The 20227-nt window shown below is 38.1% G+C and overlaps 1 protein-coding gene across 1 annotated transcript in view; it reads right to left on the bottom strand.

Annotated features, from left to right (window-relative positions):
• LOC149800944 (uncharacterized) overlaps positions 1 to 20227 on the bottom strand; it is a 90490-nt gene that overhangs the window by 35181 nt on the left and 35082 nt on the right. Inside the window, exons 4-6 of the mRNA XM_089955015.1 lie at positions 9085 to 9144; positions 8462 to 8558; positions 3612 to 3753 (exon numbers count right to left, since the gene is read on the bottom strand). Of these exons, the coding sequence (XP_089811141.1) occupies positions 3612 to 3753; positions 8462 to 8558; positions 9085 to 9144 (299 nt within the window). The remainder of the gene's footprint in view (positions 1 to 3611; positions 3754 to 8461; positions 8559 to 9084; positions 9145 to 20227) is intronic.

Genomic DNA, 20227 nt, shown 5'->3' with positions numbered 1-20227 from the left:
GTGCAACTCAACAGTACATATAAAACGTTCTTTAATACCAAAGATCATACCATGACATGAATTCGTACTAAGTCACAATATTCAGAAATTAATAAACAAGCTGCTAACACATGAACGTACTGGTGTAAACAAATTCGTGACTTATTTATATAGTTACAATGATTAAATATAATTACTTTTTCATCTAAAATGCAAGTTAAATAGAATAAAATATCGAAGCAGTCAGACTCGAGATTTGAAATTTTGTTCTATGTAAGGTATAGAAACCTAGCGTTTTTGATGGATTGTACAAAGCAATATACATTGTCAACACAAGATATTAAATGGAGCACGCATTGAAGAAACGTTAAAGAAATGAAAATGCATTCCCAAGACATAATGTATTTATTTTGTCATGCACCAGTCCGCGCACATTTAGATAGTCCATGAGAATATCCGACATAAGAATAGGCATAATCAATGTAAGTACTTCCACGATATACAGTTTAGATGGTGACCCTATCTAATAACGGTCTAATGTTTGCAACAGCATATTACACTAGACCGTTAAAACGGTTACCAGAGATACATGTTAAATAATAATCAGTGTTGGTATTTTGTTTCAAACATTTCAAATACAAAAAGCCTACAACATTTGAGGGATGTAGTACTGCTAGGTTTGCTTTGCACGCCTGTTGCAGACACTGCCGTTTTAATTTCTACACTTTTATTTTCGCTTTGTTTTTCTAAATTGGACTTTTGCTATGTATATTTAATCTAATTTTTTGTTAGTTTTTTATTATTTTTTTATTTCATTACATGCTGTTGTAATGTAATATTGCTCTAAATGTAATAATATTCCCGTCCTAAAAATTAGAAACATGTTTTTTTTCTCACTGTGTAATCAGTTTTAACTGTCCATTATGTCGTAATCAGCAAGCCACCAATTGTTTTAACGCTCGAGATTGAGTCCACTGGTGGGGAAATAAAAAATACAGTACCCAATATTTAAAGATGCACCCAATGGCTAGTATATTGATTCAGTTTTCTTCCAATATACATTTCATAAACGTAAATGTAGAGCACTACAGTTGACAACAAAATATGTAGTTTTATTTTGATATCCTGCATTTAATTTTATACTGAAAAATATCATAAGGACTTTTGGTGCGAGACAGTGATATCAGGCGCAGACCAGGATGTTGCCATGTTTAAGTGTACGAAGATAGTACTGCGAAATACCTGTCTTTCAAGCTTAAAACAATTTCTCTAACTCTAGTAAATGAAGTCATGTGTGGTTTTGTTTGCCAACCTAATGAAGACATTATTTTTATTTTTGACATATTAAAATTAAGCTTAATGGTAAATGAATGAGTGGTTAGATTCTTTATATCATTATTTCTTTCACAATATATATATATATATATATATATATATATATATATATATATATATATATATATATATATATATATATATATATATATATATATATATATATCTGAAATCTACTCGGGTTTTGCATTTGCATATATGTTCAAGATTTCAGTGATAAGCAAAATAATTTTGAACAAATATGTATGTGTATATTTTTAGTCTTCAAATTCGATTCTTTTCTCAGTGCCAACAGTAGCTGACTATCCTTTTTAATTTGTACATTTTATCGTATGTGTTAGAAATGCATATTTTAGCATTCTTAATATTCTGTTACATTTCAAAGCATGACCGGAAATGAAAATTGGAGCAATATGAAACCTCTTTAAAGAGAAAATTAGTGTGTTTAAAAATATCCCCTATTAGGGGTGTGGGGTGGTGGTGGTAGACTTTAGGCAAGTAGATCGTGAACCCAATATATACAGTCACCTGTCTTTTTCGAAAACATATATTGTGGATATTTCTTTTTAAAATGTTGTGTTAGTGCATTATAATCTTTTTTCTTTTTATTTGAATGTTTTTATCCCTTTACAAGTGGGTTGGTATAAAATGTCATTACTCGTGATAAAATTTTGGTATGGGTTCCATTCTTCTTTTGGGGATATGCGCTAAATAGAGAGGGAATGGGGGTTGGTGCGCGAAGGCAAGACAAAGAGAGCTGTAACCCAAGGACAATATTTTAGTTACCAGCAGGGGACGAATTAAAAATTATCTAAAGCATTTTCTCTCCGTACTCCATACATTTTAATTTCACTTCATAGTATTAGTCATCGTCGTGTATGTTCAACAGATATAATTTTTCAACCTGACTGGTGTATATTATGATAAATATATAATTGTTGTTTACACAAAACATGATGCATTCATTAATTGCAATGGCACGTAGCAAAGGTTTAGAATAGACTTTAGCTTGCTAATAGCTGTGTTGACTATTTCTTGTTTATCAGTAAACGGCAATCTATTTCTTTATCGTTTTCTTTCTTTTATTTTAACTTTGGGAAATTGATGCTAGTATTGCAATCTGTGATGATAATCTGAAGTAAGAGTTTTGATCATGTATACAACCATTGTATAATGGTTTTCACATGTTCATTGGAACTGAGATAGACAATGACTCGTGCATGAAGTTATGTTTGTCCCCCTTAATTTGCTGTCTAGTTGGGGCTAGCTGTAGGATGACGTTCAGTGTACATAGCCAGAGACCCTCGAACTGGTCATCATTGTTATCAGTACTGAGAGATCGAACCAAAGTCCATGGTTAGCAGGTGGTACCTAGTGATCAGTCAGTATCGCTGGGCTTGGTTTGAGTCTCATGTAACTATATTTATGTACTTGTACATGCCTGATATCACCACTGACACCGCCTTGACATCACACCTGACACGGTCGGTTTGTTATGTACATTGTGCCCTATACTCGTATAATTGGCTTTCACTTGTGATGTCTCTTCATTACTCTGATAGGGGCTAGGCGTCCCCCATGGATATTCATATTGTATACTAACACGGAAACATCTCCCACCATCCATCTTGAGAATTCGTTTAAATCCAGACCATACAAGCCTTGTACACTAGGATCAGCCAAAGCGCTGGACTCATCCCACCGTATATTGATATTCAAAGTTTAGTTCGGATACATTTAATTGGAAATCAGAATACCTTTTCAGGCTAATCACAGTTCTGCTGAATCTGGGATTAGCCCAGAATACACTCAGATGCGAGGATCAGACATGGACAGATTTTTACTTAACCTGGACTCAGCCAAATATACACACTGATGCTAGGATAAGCCTAACCTAGATTCTACTAAATTTGGGATCAGTCCGGATAACAATGATGGGATCAGTCCGGATTACAATGATGGGATCAGTCCGGATTACAATGATGGGATCAGTCCGGATAACAATCTAATGCTAGAATCGGCTTAATACAGATTGTGAATCATCATTGTTTTATACGATGGGTTTCATGCAGATTCTAACCAATGCGTAGCCCGAGTTGACATACAGTTTGTTGCTTGTTTAAGTGGTTAAATTGGTATTATCGTCATATATTCAGTGTATATGTACTAATGCAGATCTATAGTTTGTTGTATATAAATGTAACTTTGTTCTGTGTGTACGTTTGTCAGCAACTTATTCAAGTTGCGAATATAAATTATTATTATTATCATTATTGAGCATGCTTTCATATACATACCCGTGGTCTTGGATAAATATCAAGTAGTTGTGGTGAGACAGGCCATACAGACTGGGTACACTGTTGTTCCATGGTACAAACCGGATACACGTCATCGTCTCGTACCTCGGGAAAACGTGATCAAATATGCTCTTTGAGGAACCTCTCCATTTCATTGTGGAAAAGAATGTAGTAACCGTTTGTGTTAGTCAGGTTCCATGTATATACGAGTTTTAAATATCTATAACTCATAATCTATAAAAACCGTGTTGTATTATAATACATACTACCATATGCCTTGTGGTCTCCTTAAACGAGAGGATTGCATGCTAGTATATTCAAGTGTACGCCATTGTTCTGAATAAAGTTTTCTAGTAATCATTTTATATCGAGGCTACTTTTATGTCGAAGGTTTAGTGTGAATGTGACACAGAATATTGTCCCGTCTAAGACGAAATTGTCGATGCTTAATAACTGCTATTGTTAGTTAAGAAGCAATTCATCCAAAAGAGGTATGTATTTAAACAGATGAGTGCCTCGCTGCTAAATCCATGGATGCACAATCCTGCGATGACGTTGCATATTTACAACTTGCAGCATTAATTTTGGTGAAAAACAACTGTTAAAGATGCATTGCGGATGATACCAGTGGGGTTTTTTTTAAGTTCTGAATATATGCGCTCTGAACAACAAAGTTTAGTGAACAGTACGTTAGTGTATCGTCTCAAAGTGCTCACCGTGCACGTCTACTTACTTTCTCAGTCTTATTATCCAATTATTATATGCCATTTTGTATTCACTTTATGGTATGTTGTTCACACATTACAAACATGAATTTTCACAGTAGGGTGGCTTTCAAATCGTCTGTCCCTCGGCGAATCGTTGATAACGGGATTCAGCTAACACTAACTTGGTAGCTAAACCAGAGTCTTATGTCACTTGTTTAGGCTCGAATAAACAGTAACACGAGAAAGAGTGAAAACAACAAGCTTTGAAAAAAATGCAATAATTTATTTCCCTGGAAAAATGAAAAAATATGAACTTACGGTTTTATAGAATCAAATCCAAAATTAATCCAAGAATAATCTAAGAATAAAATTTTGATGCCCTAATAACAAAATGTTCAACTGATTTCAAGTTCAAATCCCAACGAAGAATCCAAGATGGAAGACGATGACATATGATGAAATCTGTACTGTTGAATTCTACAGTTCCTTGTAGAAACAAGAATTATCACTCCGGTCTTTGATAGCTGAATAACTTTTTTTTAAACTGTTCTTGTTCCACAATATTACATGAGCACACGTATTGTCCAGAAAAATAACAGAATTAATCCTTTTATATCCAATTAATTAGAAATAACTCCAAACCAAGTAATTTGAAATAACTCCAAACAGCACAACGTACAACTAACAGTTTAACAACCCAACTTCTACTGAAATTAATTCTCCAAAACATAGGTTATATCGTATTATTAACGTAAACAAGGGGTCACGTGATCATCTTCTCGAAGGCTTTAGAAGGCAAGTACTTATTACAGATCACGTTTACCAATCATTTTACTCTAAGAAATAAAAAATTAAAAAAATTATTTACATCTTAAAGACAAAGTCCCATCATGACCTCGAAAACAACAAATCATTTTAAAATAAAATAGAACTTGTTTACGATGGTTGCTACAAATTTTGAAACGAGGTCAGGATTTAGATCAACACATGGTGTTTATAAACTAACAGTCAAGGTCAAACTATTTTCTGAAAAACGTATCATCTCTAGTGAATAAATTAACATTACAATATCATGTAATGAAAAATTTAAAAAAATTGAAACTGACAAACAATTAAATTGAAATAAATATATTTTAAATCAGATACAAGTAAATCAAATATGCATAACACAGAGTTGTATGGAGGATGTAGCAAAGTTTGACGCCGTCTCCTTCAGGAAGTATTTTTGAGCCAATACGTGTTATGGAGTAGATAAATATTTCAGGCACCGATGCGCAGACGGGTGGTTCGGTAGTGTTTCAGAGGGTGTGGCAAAATTTTGGAGTCTTAAAAATATCCAGTGACACTAGCACAGTCAGGTACAGATACATGGACGACAGTGCATTAAGCATTCAAAATAACGCGTATCACTTTTTCTTGACAGTCCGATTACAATGAGCAGCGATATGTCTTCTGCTTATTTTATCCCATCCAAACTTTATTATTTTATCTTCAGTCGTTTTTAGCAAAGTAATTTGACGCCTTATCTCTTATGATTATCTCATTCAAACGTCCCTGGTCAATATATTCATATTTTGGCCAGTAGATGTTGGTCGGTTTCAACCCGAATCTGTTTTTTTTTTATATATAAGCCGTCAACAAATGTGAGACTAATGTAAGGATGCAAATTTATGTCGATATATAACGAGCACATTAATTTGGGCCTAAGAACAATTAATTAGATTTATGGGGACACGTGGTTCTTAAATCGCTATACTGCAATTATTTATAATGTCTGTGTCGGAAGAGGAAGCGATTCTTAATAAAGCCTTCGTTTACTTAACTGTTAGACGACTAGAAAAGGGAATGGTACTTTCGATTTTATATCGGAACTGTCAGATTTGAAATTTTCCAGATCTGTTGTTTGGAATTCTATAAGTCATGCTAACCACAATTTTGGTGTCTAGTTATAAAAGCCGGTAAATATATTTAATCCTGATTGGTTACGCTAAATAAGGGGCGTGGTTCCCACATGAAAATTTCTTAGGGTTAAATTGCCCTCGTCGAAAGAAATCTAGTCAGTCTGAATTTTCCTGCAAGAGTGAAAGGGACTCCGAGACTGAATTTGGAAGAAATTCTCTCATAAAACATTGGTCAAAGGGACCGGATGTCTGGAAAGTCAACGGACACAATTTTGGCGGCAGAAGGGAACAAAGCTTGAAAGCACAAAGTATTTGAGTCAATTTCATTTAGCTCGTTAATACCAATATAATGATTGGCTTGAATTTAATTGTTTATATTTTCATGAATTTATTTGTTTAAATCAGTAGATCAATTCTCTTGAAATGAGTGTAACTGTGTTTGAGTCCATCTATCTGAATCTGCATAATGAACTCCTTTATATAAGTTTGACGAATTGTTTGAATTTGTCGTCTTGATTGTTATAGGAATCTAAGAATTTCATGCATTACTTTAGTTGATAAGAGTTACGCGAATCCGTTTGAATTCACCGATCTTATATAATTTCATGTATGCTAAAGACTTGAATGTGTGTATTCGCTGAAAATAACGTAGTTAAAGCATTTAATGAATTTCTTTCATTCATTTGTGTAATTGAGACGAGAACGAAACTGTTATGTCTCGTGTAGTGTTAATGGGATTCAGTAATGAAATATCCATTAGGTCTGTTTGAATTCCGATTAAACGATATCTAACATAACGAGAGTGGAGTAATGATCTATTTCCAGTAGGGCAACTGACAGAAGATTTAGGTCGCTTATCTTTATTTTGCAATGGGAAATAGCTCCACGGACGTATCCGCTGATGTATCCACTGACGTATCCCCGGACGTATCCACTGACATATTAACGTACCTACTTATCCAAGTATTTACGTACTTACGTATCCTCCTACCCACACAAAGTTTGAGGACCGAAAAGAGACGAGACAGTAAAGAGGTCGGAAAAGGGAAAAAGCGAAAGGACCTGGAGGAACCACTATAGTGAAGTCGGAGAGGACCGGAATAAGCAAGTTATGAAGTTGTATAAGACAATGACTTCGATCGTTCACTTGATTATATTATGAACTAAATCTGTCATTTAAAACAGACCGGTTATTTAAATAAATATATTTGTGTTTGAAATTTGGTGAAAGATTTATTTCATAAAGAAGTGTATCTTCCTAATGTGTAATGTATTATCACAGTTGTTTATGTGATTGATTCAATTTTTGTTTTTCCATGTACGGGGACTCGTGTCATTCTGTTCTATATATCTGCTCAGATCTCTGTTTATTTATAATTTCACATTTTATTTTAAAATTTACTCGATCCGGGCAAGAATACCGAGGGCGATCACCATCTAGATAACTGTAGCCAAATAAAGCGGACACCGTGTAAGAAGGTACAACCTCATAGCACCAGTAGCAACCGCTACAAGCCACATTGCAAAAATGTTTCTGAGCTTTATACGATGAATTATTGCTCGTAATATTCTTTGAATATCGAGCATGTTCATCAATTTCCTTCATACATTCGCAACCATCTTTAAAATGCTGCAACCACCTCCAAATTGTTGGATATGGCAGAGAATTATATTCGCAAACTTTACCTAAGTCCACCCTAATACCAGTCGCAGAGTACCCTAAGAGGGTTCAATTTTTAAAGTATACTCTTTACTCACTAGCGGAATTGTGTTCCTTCTCCGACATTTTTACCTTAATTTCGTTTGACTATGTTACTTCACAAACATATATCTTCAGGTGTCCGGTGCGCAGGATTTGCAGCAGCAGTCCATTTATAGAACGTTACTTTGTCCATTGATCGGCATTATATTTATTAACAGTTTCAAAGAAACAAAGGTTATACAAATATTCAAACTTATCAACTGCCCCTCGTACATATGTTTTATGTCAATGCGCTATAATATGGGAAGAAGAATTGGAACAATGTTAGAATCTTTTTTCTTTAAGCAACAAGGTAAGAAAATAAAATTTTAAAATTATGATGTAATTTCACCTTTAAAACGACTAAGGTACCATCAAAATTAGCCGATATTTACACGTGGCTATAAGGCTTTTATTTTGTTTCATTGGGGGTGGGATACAAATAAAAGTTTTGAGAAAAAAAAACATGTTCAAGTTTACTTTTGAAACATTGTTACTTACTGATATTAGAAAATTCATACGGTATGATTCCTTTATCCCAATAGCTATGTGGGTTGTTAGTCAAAAATCGTTTTCGGCTACTGTATCCATCCTCATACTGTTTAAATAAATAAATAAATAAATAAATAAATAAATAGTGACTAAAATAGATTTGACTCTGTGTAAAATATCCGGATCTTCAGATAGGTTTGCTTATTTTCAGAGCCAATATCATCTACAGACTGGTTTGGTTAGGTTGAAAGGACAATAACTTGCTTCTTTGGTAAATGGGAATAAAATTGACAAGAGCTCGCACGAAGTCAGTCTATACAGTAACTCTAAATTTATAAAGATTTTTTTTACATACGCCTTATCTCAGTGATTTAAATTATATAATCCCGTTATGTATCAATATTGTCAAAGCTATTGAAAACATAATCATCTTTCATTTGCAAAATATACTCCAATATTGAGAAAATTACCTCGTTTGTTTACATGTCAACGTGTCTGCTTAGCGATGTAAAAGGTAACAGGTATGTTGATAAAAAAACGTCTCCTGCTTTTGACTTTATCTTAGTGAAGGTTAACTCATTATTATATTTCTATTATTGGACCAATTCCACACAAATAAAACTAGAACTTACTTCTACATCTTGTATTTCCTCGGGACTGGTCTCTTCGAATGTTCTATCGTCCTCCAATGACTGGAATAAAATTAAATACCATATTGATAATAGACATTAGATGCCTTAGGTGCAAAGTGCGGTGTTCATAACAAACTTATTTTATATATTCAGAAAGAGGTTGGAAAGCGTTGGGTTTGAGTGGCTCAAGACTGAAAACAAATAGCATTTATAAAGCTATTAAAGTTTAATATTATTTTACCTTTCACTGCCTGGAGAGCATTTTTGTGTCTCGTATGATAACTACAGCCTTTAACTTTACGGGAATGAGGAGTAGTATGCAAAAAGCTGTTTCTGTGCTGAACCAATTTTAATCGAGATAAGAGAGAAAATAAAATGAAATCTTAAAAACCGATAGACACTAAAACGTCTGGGTTCATTTAAAAGGAAATTAAAAATATCACGAAACCATTCACGTTCTGTTGATCGACATTTCTTAGTCATATAAGAAAACAAATGTAATTGAAACTTTTTAAAACTAATGGACTAGCAAGACATCGCTGGCTGACCAGAGGTAGATACCTCATAAATGTAAAATAAATACTGGATCAGTCAGATTATGAAGACAATTTGCGAACACTAGTGCGACGTTTCCTTTCAGAGCAAAAATAATGTCAAAAAGTAAAACTGTATTGAGTTCAACAGTTTTCAGAGTTTAACATAAAAGCAGGAATGTCGGTATATACATTACATATACATATATATAAATAAATAAATAATATATATGTGTGTGTTTGTCTGTGTGTCTGTGTGTGTATTTGTGTGTGTGTGTGTGTGTGTGTGTGTGTGTGTAATTCCTATTGGTTTACAAATTTCGTAGTTAAAGCTAGATGTACTAAAGAGTTTCCAATAAAAGAACAAAATCATTAATTTGTTGATTTAGAAAACATAGAGGTATACTTGATCGTTTCAGAAACGATCAGAGATGCTGATTATATTTAATTATGATTACATTGAAATAAGTAGTGTCTTCTCGGATAGTAAAATGGCTCAAGCAGTATAGGATGATGACTGAAATAAAACTATTTGTGGTGAGAAACAGGTGTGTTTTGTATTCGGTTATTTGCATATTACAATCCGAGAATGTGATACATATCACAAGGCTAATCGTAATTTGTTCGACACCTAAAATGATATAGAATTTATGAAACATAAAGTTAGATTTAAAACAAGACATTGTGATTTAGCTTATGAGGCAGCAATTTGTAATCAGTATATGGAAGGAAAAATGCATGACATAAATCTAGAATCATTCATACGTTTGCAACGATGAAATAAACGTTGTTAATTGCTGGCAAGAAAACCCTCTTGCCTTAGACGATAATCTTGCTGGTTTGTTGATGGCACCTAAAAAAAATGTATCAAACACAAATGATACTCTTAAAGTTTCATATGGTTTTAAATGACCAACAATGACAAGCATGTATAATATTATCCCTACCATGCACAATATCAATTTGCTTATACAAAATATCACTCAAACGTGTGAACAAAATAAATGAGAGAAAATTTCAGTGAAGTACATTAAATTAAAGCAAGTATTCACTGAGCAGAACATACTTTACACAAGCAAAGGTGAGAAAGATTTAGATTTCCCTTCAGAGATATCTATGTTAATCATAAAGGGTGATCAGTCGCAGGTGGATATTGTTGACGTGTAGCACATAGCATATGCTATTTACAACGATTCATGCAACGATAGATAAGTAGTATAGGCAATGATACAAATAATCGAAAAACAACTATCTCAAATCAATCCAGTTCCCAATATATTTTAATATTTTTAAAAGCGTCAGTTGCCTTACACTAGTGACTGAAATAGGCCGATACAACACTTCTCTTTCTTGCCACACATTAGTGATTGAAATAGTAGTAGTGAAGGGGGGCACTAGAGCGACAATGGGAATTAGCATTACAAGACCCCTTGGGCAAATATAGCGACAATGGAAAATTAACATGGAGAAAAATCGTGGGCAAATATAGCGACAATGGAAAATTAACATGGAGAAAAATCGTGGGCAAATATAGCGACAAGGGGAATTAACATGGCGATAAATTGTGGGCCACTTTACCGACAAAGGGAATTTAACATGGAACTATAGTGTGGGTCTGTTTAACGACAAGGGGAATTTAACATGGGAATAAATCGTGGGTCACTTTACGTACAAGGGAATTGAATATGGGATTTTTTTTTTTTTTTTTTAAAAAAGAGGTAGGCAATGGAAAGGCTATCTCTTTTCGAGAAATATGGCTGGCCCTGAAAAGGGCCTTTGGGTTTTTGTTCTTCTTCTTCTTTTAACTTCTTAACTTCTTCCACCATCCTCTTATTTTGTCCATCATTCCTTTCTTCTTTTTCTTTTCTGTTTCCGGCATCCAGTCCGGGTGACCCATGGCTCGGAACTTGGCCTGTATTTTCATCCAGTTGTTATTCAGTTGGTCGAATTCTAATTTCTTCTTCTTATTCTGTTCTTCCTTTCTTTCTTTAGTCCACCTTTCCTTTATGTTCTCTACTTCTTGGGTCAGCACTCGTTTCATAAGTTCCTCGGCTTTTATAAGTTGGTCAACACCCCATTTCACAAAAGACCACTCACTCCAAACTAAGATATCTTGTAGGAAGCATCTTACTAATGTTGTATTATCTAGAGCTTCCTTCAAGCTACCTACTCTTACATAGGGAGGGTTAATTAATCCTCTTATTTTCTTCACTTCTTCTTGTAACATACCGTCAAGGAGATCCATAGCTAGTTTCAGACTCCTCACTTGTCTGGTCACAAAATCCCTTGTAACTGGATATTTCCATTCCTTTTCCACTCTTTCTACAACATATACTCCATCTACTATCCAGTAATAACAGTGTCTCAAGTTGTTGAACAGGTCAGATACAGCTACCATTTTCTTTCCGTTATTCCGTAGAATGGTGCGAACGACGAACACTGTGGGTTCTTATAGTGAAAGCGCGGACGTGAAGGAAAACATCCCCCTAAAATCATAAAATTGATCTTACCTAGATCATGACCCAACAACGCGCGGACGTGAAGGAAAACATCCCCCTACTTTTTCATTTCATATAATATAACCCAAACTATACTTTCTCATTTCATATAATAAAAACCCAAACTATACTCTCCACATACGCTAAGAAACAATAAACAAAATCCATAATCTACTATCCACACAATCTTACGTTAGCGCTTACAAAACCCTAACTATACTCTCCACATACGCTAAGAAACAATAAATAAACCCATAATCTACTATTCACACAAACATACCTGAGCTCTTACAAACACAAACACACTAACACACCAACACATACCCTCACATTTTTTTAAAAAGAGTTAGTGTTTATATTCACACTACTCTACCTACACACATTGGCAAATCGATAGTTATTTCTTTTCTAGAGTATTGGGTAGCCCTGAAAAGGGCTGTTTTTTTTTTACTCCAGATGCACCTATCTAATGGTTGCACCTTCCTGGCCTGGCGCCGCACACGCATCTTTGACTCCAGTCTCTTTTTACTTTTTGTCTTGAGAGTGCAGAGGCGGGATATGTCGCTTCAGCACCCCAATCCTCTGTCTCGGGAATATTGAACGACATCCTCTCTTCTCTTTTCTTTTCCTCTTCTTCCCTTTCTCTTCTCTCCTCCTCTTCCGTCTTTATTCTTGCTTCTTCTACGATAGCCTCCGCTGATAGTTCGTTTACTATGCGCCTGGCATATTCCAGGTGCATCTGGAGTTCTAGCAGCTTCACAATCCTTGTATTCATTGTCTTGCTGTTAACAGGTCGACGATGGGCCCAACTGACGATTAGTTTTTAATTTATACTGAAAGCGCGGACGTGATGGAAAACATCCCCCTAAAAACATAAAATTGATCTTACCTAGATCATGACCAAAAAACAACAACGCGCGGACCTAAAAGAAACACTCACTCACTTTTTTATGCTACCCATCACTATTGTAAAATTTTTTATAAATCACTTCAAGTGACTATCCACATACGCAAAGCAATCCAATCTAACCCCAAATATGCACCTCAAACACCAAAAAAAAGACATCATTTTAATCTACTATCCACACCAACTTACGCGAGCACTTACAAACACACAAACACACAAACACATACCCTCACATTTTTTATAAAAGAGTTAGTGTTTATATTCACACTACCCTACCTACACACACACACATTGGCAAATGGATGGTTATTTCTTTTCTAGAGTATTGGGTAGCCCTGAAAAGGGCTGTTTTTTGTTTGCTATGGCATTCTTTTTTTAGTTTCTAAGAATGCGATGTCCTCTGAGGTTAGACTTTCTGGCGATAGGTCTGCTTCTTCGGAAAGAGAAGAAGAACTCTTTGGTGTCGATACGACAATCGACAAAGCCTCTGTCAGTTTCAGGTTGTTGTTGCTGCTGTTGCTGCTGTCTCTGAAGTCTGTACTTCTCTGTCCATTCTTCTTTTTCCCTGTTCATTTCTTCTCTGAAGAGCTCTTCTATCAGGTCTTCAGTGATTTTTAACATTCTCACATTCTCTATTTCTTCTGGCTTCGGTATCAGACTGTGTCTGACCCTATGCAAATTCACGTAGGCTTCGTTGAGTTTAGCTAGTTTGGAGCACATCTTCGTAGGAGGATGAGTCGACAATGGATGGTTAGACTGGAAACAACCCCCGGTTCGTAAAGTCAAAGCGCGGACGTGAAGGAAAACATCACCCACACGGTTTTCGAGTCGCAACGTTCAGTGAGTGTCATGAGAGGGATAGTAAGAAATGAAAGAGCATCAATCCAACATTCTTATAGCTAAACAAAAGACAAAGGCATTTTTTTCAAAACACATTTTTTATTCAAAAATCACTTAACACTAAACAACAACAACTCTAACATTTTTTAACAATAATCCAACATGATAACATCAAACAATTTTTTTTCAAATCACAAACATTTTTTCTCAATTAACCATCTACTTTAAACAGGGCTGACAACGTTGTGAATGAAATTGTGATTTCCACTGTTGGAAATCATTAGGCCATTGACGGACACTACGCTTCCTAGCTTGAGACAAAAGATAAGCATAATGGTCACAAAACCATCGATCTACTTTCACATCGTTTCTAGCAGAAGAACGAGGATCAAAATGAGTCACTAAATGTTCTAAGGAATAGCCCAGGCTGCGATGATGCAGAAAATACACACAGTATTGACCACACACCAAGGAATCTGTGCCTTGTAATTTCACGTTATTGAATCGGGTGGTCTGAGCATTTCTTCTCATAAAGTCAATGATATCGTCTTCCAAAGGGGGCAATCCGTACGAATCGAAATATTCCACACATCCTTCTTGAGGAAAGTAGACGGCTACCCAGTGGGTTCCTGGGAGATGACTGTCGTCCGTGTTGATCACGTAAGCTTGATGGTCTTTAGGTTTGCGATGAGGGAGTTCATCTTTAGCACAGACGACAGGATTCCAAGAAGCCGTATACGAACTGTGGTTCAAAAGGTAATAAAGTTCCCAGGTATCCATTGTTTTGTGTTTTTTTCTTCTTCTTCACAGGTAATAATAAGTCGTCAATTCGATCCTGACTTTTTGCTTGAAAATGTCTGACGAATAAACGGTTATTCGTTCTGTTTCCTCACTCTGATTCAGGAGAGCTTCGATACGATGGATCTCTTGAGTGTTTAATGGTGGACAAGAATGTTCACGCAAGTCTTTATACCACTGGTGCAACACGTCTTTGTTCGAGATGAGACTCCAAGCTTCGTCCAGATACTCGTCCAATTTTTCTTCTTGACTCAACATTAGGCATTTATCGTGTTGAATTTGACTGGGATGATCGTTTTGACATCCATAACAATTTTTCTTGATCAATTCCGTCATTTTGTCGACCAAGTGTTTGGCAAAACAGGAGACTAAATGGGCTTCTTGTTCTGGCCATCTTGACTTCATCATGATCACTTCTTTTTCCACAGTTTCCTCACATTCTATCTCCAAAGTTTCTCCACTAGGTAAAGAGGGATAACAGTCTTCCATGGCTTCTAGTAATCTAGAATGACTTCTCTCAAACTGTTGATTTCTATCGTATTGTCGAATTCTGCATACAGAATGACGTTCACTGTGTTCCCTGCTTCCAGTGGACTCGCAAACTGAATTTCCACACGAATCTGACCTGATTTTATAGGGTGGAAATGTCCCTCGTCGCTGCCTTGGTCTGGAGTGAAATCGAAAGCCCACAAAGCATAGCCTCCTGCATAATCGTCGTACGTAATGCCGTGACTGGTGTTGGTTCCTAACTATCCGGTAGCTTCGTACAGGGACAAGTACGATCTCAAATAATTCTTTGCGGCACCAAAGTTAGGTTCGAAAGCTCGGGTACACAAGGTCTTGGCATCGCGACTGACTTCGATCTTGGACACATTGTAATGTTGAAACTCAAAAGGATTTTCGTGGTAGACTCCAGTGAAAGCTGAATTCTTGACGATACCAACAATCAAACGTTTGGGTAACTGTCCTTGGAACAGATGATCTTCGATCATGGATCGCTGTCCAGCAGGAATGGTGAAGGTTTTCACTTCTACGCGTCGGATCGGATACTTGGCGGTCGTTCTGCTCAACGTCTAACTGATGTCGTTTCCCACTTTAGGCAACACTTCCACACGTCGCACGTAGAGTCTGGCTTCTTGGATGATGGTTTTGTAAGTGGAACCATCAGCAGCCATCAAATGGAAAGCGGCGCTGCTGCGATTCAGTCTCAAGCGGATATCCACCCCGTTCAGCAAATACTTTTCTTGCAACCACATGTCTAGATGCAAGCGATCCATTAGTTCTAAAACACGACTTCCAGCAATTTTCATTTGTCGTTCTACAAATCCCGTTGTACTTGGATTATCCGCCGCAATAAGTGTAATTTTGTTGAACCTAGTCGCTTGGTCAGGTTTCCATACCACGCAAGCATCCAGATGAGTATCCTTGGCTTCTTTTCCGTACGTCAAGAGATTTTCCAGGTACGCTCGATAAGGGTAAGTATCCATGCTGCTGCTGACCAGTTTGTTATTCAAGTACAAGTCCACTTCGCTGAACAAGGAATGCATGAAATTATTGACGGAAGCTACTTCTTCATCAGCGTCTATGTTAGCGGGGGGTGTTCCTTCCTTCACTTGCACTTTTAAGTACAAGTAACTGCTATTCAGATCGATGTAATCTTCGGGCTGTCCTTTGATTTCAAACTCGATGGGAGCGGAATCGGTCAATGAGGAGACGGGATGAAATTCCACCCACTGGGATTCTTGCATCGTCATCATGGTGGGGGGCATGGCAAACAGATCCAGTTCCGTCTTGGAACAAGCGCAAGACTCTCGGTGCATCCTTTTTTGTTGCTGTGTCTCAATAATCGAAAACGTCTAAGTCTCGAACGGTTCTTCTTTTCTTGGCCTTTCTCGCTTGAAGTCTGGTGAAAGGGTGTTTTCTTCGTCGTCTCTTTCTGCCTTGTCCTTGCTGAATGCCTGACTCGGTAGCGTGCAGGGCATTTATAGGTGTGTCTCGTCGGCCTAAAATGTCTTTACCCGTTTGCAGCAAGACATTTTTGCCTGCCCTCATGAAGGCTTCTTTAGGGTTTTGTTTGTCGATGATGACATTTTGGAGAAATTCTTTGCCTTGCGTCAGTGCCGCATCTTTCAAGGCGTGCAATCCGCGTGTCACCATCGGTTTCAACACCGGGGCCACCGAACGAAAGGCTGATTTTAACATGTCTCCTAAACCGTGTCCTCGCTGTCGAGCAACCCCTTGGTACACTGGATACATGACTTACTTACGAATCGTGAGAGAACCGTTTTCGAAAATGGAGTTTCACCGTGACTTTTCCTTTGGTGAATGGAATATTTTGTCCCAGATCTCCTTTTATACTAATGTTGACCGTGTCCAAATACGACTTGCTAACGGGCAAATAGTGAGGATGGACAAATTCGCGGTGGACGTGGTAAGTGTTTCCACCTTCCTCGTCAGCGTTCGTGGCAGAATCCACTTTGAAAGGAATGACACGTAGTAACGGTACGGAGGTGTGTCCCACCACGTTGTACTCCACCACATCGGAATACACAAATACATCAAATTCAGTCCTTGGTTCAGTTCTACCGGGGTACGAAAATACTTGGCAAAAGTATCGTTGTCAGAAATGACTAGTAATTCGCCTTTTTGTTGTTCTACTATCTTCTTCAGGTTCATGTCACCGCCCAACATGTCAAACAATTCAGGACAAAATAAAAAAGATATTATTTTAGGCCCCTCAGGAAATTTTATTAGGAAGCGACGAGCTGTTTTGTGGTACTCCAGGGTGACACTTTTTTGGTACTTTCCAAAGCTTTCAGAAACACACCATTAAACCTGGTGGTTATGGTGTTGACCAAATGTTGACCACTAAAATAATAACCTGGGGGAACGAACAAGTGATAGTCGGTCCAGTTTGAATTTTCTTCGTTACGGGTTTTCTTGTCATATTTGCTATGGGTATCCATCCACTGTTGCACTTGCTCGTCATGAACTTGCACCGTAAAAAAATTTTGATTGGGAAGGACATTGAGGACTTGGGTCGGGTGAATCATTTCTACTAAAGCCACTTCCCAATGGGCTTCGTGATCTAAGGGGATGGCTTGAGGTAATTTGGCCGTGTAACAGCACAACGTGTTGTGGGGAAACACCTCCATGGAACTGTCACTGGGTAAGGTTAAGTAAAATTGGTTTTGATGACTCATAATTCTAGAGTTCTGTGGCTGTCCGAGGGGATATTACTGGACGTCAGAGGCGTGTCTCCGCCCAAAATGGGGTTCTGATTGTGGTTGTTGGAGTGGTGACTGGCACTGGTACTGGACACAAGGTTCCCGTTCGAAGAGAATTTCAGGGAGGGATTAGGAAGCAGGTAACCGATGCAACTGCTCAATAAAATGGTCCACAATTGTTTGTCTCCTTGTTGCAAACTCAAATTGGCAATGGCTGCCCCGATGACACAATACACCACGAAGATTTGGCAGAAAAAGACGATTTGCGTTTTAGGCACACGTTCTCCACACCACACCCACAAGGGTTGTTTTTGTAAATCTTGCACAGAAGAACTAGGTGAAGAAGGAGTGGTCGACGTAGCTGCGTCTGCTGTGTGAAAGGCATGATGGTCACTTCTTCTTTTTATAGTCGATGACTTGCGAAGCGTCGATCCAAGAATCGAAACTGGGTGGATATCCTTTCCAACGTACTTTGACTTCTTTGACACGTCGTTTGCCCACTTTACGGGTTCTGCGTTCGAGAATGCTTTCGATGTCGTACACGTCGTCTTCTTTTTTGGTGACACGTTGTAACTCGGGCAAATAAAACGTTCCTTTGAGTACTTCTCCGTTCATGTCTTCCAATTTATAGACGGCAGGATGACGGCCATGCACTCGTCCAGTGACGCGAAACAATTCGGTCGTCCAGTTAGGTAAGTAACCTTTGTCGAAAGTGCGTTTGGTTTTGCCAATGCGCACCCAATCTCCTACGGCCAACTCTCCACTTTTCTTGGGGACAGCCCTCGTTGGGGACGTACCAAACAGGCGCTCAAACACCAACACTTCGTTGTCGGGAGTCACGTCTTGCGGGGCACGTCCGATGCTTCGATGGTAAGATTGGTTGTACGCTTGCACCAGGTGCGGTAAGATGTCGATGTACGTCAGAGTGTGGTGATGCGTAAAATATTTCCACATGCGTTCTTTCAAAGTGCGTTGAAAACGTTCCACGATGCTGCCTTTGGTTTCGGGATTCTCGGTGGTAAAAAAATGAATGTCACGTTTCTTTAATTCTTTTTGGAAAGCTTGGTTCAGAAATTCGGTGCCTTTGTCCGTTTGCCATCGAAGAGGGTGACGACCGCTTTGTTTCAACACTCGTTGCAGGGCTCGCACTAACTCGCTGCTCGATTTGGAAGTCAAGGGCACGATCCAGGCAAATTTGGAAAAGACGTCGATGACACAAAACAAATATTTGTAGCCACGATTGTTGCTGGCCAAATGAGAGACATCGGCTAAATCGGCTTGCCATTGATGATCGATGCCTTCCACTCGGGTGCGACTTCTGGCAAACTTGCGTCGATTGGGTTTGTGTAAAGTGTAGGTAGCTTGTTCTTGTAACCATCGTTGCACTTTAGGTAAACGGAGACTTTTCAGTCGCGTTTTGGCAGCACGATACAATTTTTGAACTCCTGCGTAACCTGCAGGATGCGAGGGATCGTAGTAAATGCTGGCTAAGATTTTTTCCATTTTTTATTTTGTGTTGGTGTGTTAATAAGTCACCCACTCTTCGGTGATGCTACTTTGGGTGGGACGGAAGGGTGGTTTGGAAACGGATTTACGTGTCCGATGGGCTACGGGAGTAGAAGTCGAAGGTAGTGGTGGTGGTGGTGGAGGTGGCAATGGAATGGCTTTGGTTTTCTTTTCTTTTTTCGCTTCTGGTTTCCCTTCTTTCTTTTTCACTTCTGTCGAAGGAGGCGTGGACATCATCTTTTTAACCCAAGCTTTCATTTCTTCTCGTTGGGGTGTGGGGGACGGGGTCAACAAGGATGCTGCAATCTTACTCGAAATGGGAGCTGCTGACGGTGTTTGAAACACTTCGCGCATCTCTTCTTCCTCAGGTCTTTGTGGGGTAGCATCTCTGGTGACCCTTGGGGATGGCAGTGGTGGTGGTAATGATGATGATGGTGCTGGACTTTTCATCAAGGTCTTAAAATCTTTCAGAGTGGGTAGAGCTGTTTCGTCTAAAGCTTTCTGGTGAAAGAGTTGCAGTCGTTGCAAGAGTTGACCGTACTTTTGCGATTTTTCTGTTTCGGACAAATCTTGGCGATCCATCAAGGACTGCAATTCGTGTTGTAACTGGGACATCTCGCTCAAATTGGGATTGGGAGGTAAATGCGGGGTGCGTTGTTCTTGCCACCGATGTTATTCCATCCATCGTTTGTAAGGCACTAAAGCTAGTTTTCGTCCTTCCATGGGGTTGTCAGGGGTGGATTCTGAGATCTTGGGACTTCCGAGGGCCTTTTTATCTTGCTCCCACCAGTCCTCCCAACATGGTTCCCAAGACTCCTTTCAGTATGGGGCCTA

The sequence above is a fragment of the Sinohyriopsis cumingii genome, chromosome 4 (assembly GCF_028554795.1).
Source record: "Sinohyriopsis cumingii isolate HCF-2022 chromosome 4, ASM2855479v2, whole genome shotgun sequence".
In the NCBI taxonomy this organism is placed as follows: domain Eukaryota; kingdom Metazoa; phylum Mollusca; class Bivalvia; order Unionida; family Unionidae; genus Sinohyriopsis; species Sinohyriopsis cumingii.
The sequence above is the reverse complement of the archived record's forward strand: the minus strand, read 5'-3'. Positions and strand labels throughout refer to the sequence as shown.